Raw genomic sequence first — 1,551 nt, forward strand, 5'->3', positions numbered from 1 at the left:
TATTTAAAAGGTTTGGAGCTTCTACTGCAATTATCCATTTAATAAACATTGGTATGTATTTTTCCTCTCAACCTACTTTTGCTCCTACCAGACGTGGCCTTATTTTGTTACACTGTCATAAGACCCGGCTGACCCGCGTTTCTTCAATTCTCAATACTCCCCGATCGCCACCAATAATCGCCGTCGTCAGCCACCTTCTCCCTCTCTAATACACCCCAGATCCGAATTTTCACGCACATAATGTCTCATAGCGATACAATTCCCTTACACTCCACGTCCCAATCTGATATCGACGAGATCGAGAACCTCATCAACTCCCATTCCACTTCCGTCCTCCCCGCCCGCCCCCCGTCCCCTCCACGCGCCTCCATTCCCATCTCTTCAGCCCCAAATCCACCACCTACTTTCATTCCATCCAATCTTCCCCCACCTACCAACCCCAATACGACACTTGTCCCTCCAGTATCCTCCGCTGTTCCTAAACCCCCTCTGCCGCCAAGCGCTTCCGGGCCGAGTGGCAATATTCCCGCATCGGGGTTCGGATCACCTCCAAACACGCTGACGGAACCCGTTTGGGATACTGTGAAGCGGGATCTGTCGAGGATCGTGAGCAATTTGAAGCTGGTTGTTTTTCCCAACCCATTTAGGGAGGATCCTGGCAAGGCTTTGAGGGATTGGGATCTATGGGGGCCCTTCTTCTTCATTGTGTTCCTTGGCCTCACTCTCTCCTGGTCCGCCTCCGTCAAGAAGGTACTTATTCGCATGCGTCGATGGCGTTTAACGTTGTCATGTTGTGATCCTATGCACACTTAATTTTTTATATGAGCTCATCGTATACGCTTGATGCTAATGTTTGCCTTGCCTTGTGTATGAGTAGTGATGTAAATCCTATTAAGTGGGCTGGCGAATATTAAATTGCAGTTGTTTAGATACATGGTCTAAACTAGGTTCGTGTAAATTCTTGCTTCCGGTGGCAGTGTGTATAATAGGAATTCATGAATGTTTTTTAGTCTAGCATAATTTATTTTATGGGGTATTTTAGCAAAACAATAGTATACCAAGCTTAGTTCTCAGTGAAATTGGTCAGCAATGTTCGTTGCAAGATCTGCTGGCTGATCTAAAGCAATTTTTGTTTACTCTTCCCTCTTTTGCCTTGCTCTACAAAAATCACATTATTATTAGGCATGGGAGCTTTTTAGGTTGAGAATAAATTAAATTGATTGACAAGTCGGGTAGGTTTTTATTTATTGGGAATTCTTCTAATTAAAAAATTTATATGGTCGATGATGTTACTGCATTCGGTAATTTTGTAAGCCATCTCAAACAGAAGAAATGCTTATCGTGAAAGAGAAGAAAAATAGTTTCTGCTAAAGGGCTAGAAGGAATGGCAACCGCCCTGCCCAGCCCCATTTACTGCCTCCAAATTTTATTTGTTTATTAATATTATTAACAGAAATCTGGTGATTGAGCTAATGGGCTTGGGCATTAAAAAGTTGGGCCAAATATTTTTTGCGAATAATTTTTTTTTTTTTTTTTTTTTTTTTAAAAAAA

At 42.6% G+C, this 1,551-nt stretch overlaps 1 protein-coding gene across 1 annotated transcript; it reads left to right on the forward strand.

Annotated features, from left to right (window-relative positions):
• The first annotated feature begins 76 nt into the window (after positions 1 to 76).
• Positions 77 to 1,506, forward strand: LOC111389008 (4-O-methyl-glucuronoyl methylesterase 1-like). Its single transcript, XM_023013850.1, has one exon. It carries the CDS (start codon positions 241 to 243, stop codon positions 811 to 813), a length of 573 nt encoding a protein of 190 aa, XP_022869618.1. The 5' UTR covers positions 77 to 240; the 3' UTR covers positions 814 to 1,506.
• The last annotated feature ends 45 nt before the right edge of the window (positions 1,507 to 1,551 follow it).

The sequence above is a fragment of the Olea europaea genome, unplaced genomic scaffold (assembly GCF_002742605.1).
Source record: "Olea europaea var. sylvestris unplaced genomic scaffold, O_europaea_v1 scaffold5478, whole genome shotgun sequence".
Taxonomy (NCBI): Eukaryota; Viridiplantae; Streptophyta; class Magnoliopsida; order Lamiales; family Oleaceae; genus Olea; species Olea europaea.

Excerpts from the sequence above, each read along its gene's own strand:
- LOC111389008 (XM_023013850.1), top strand. The coding sequence starts at position 241 with ATGTCTCATAGCGATACAATTCCCTTACACTCCACGTCCCAATCTGAT.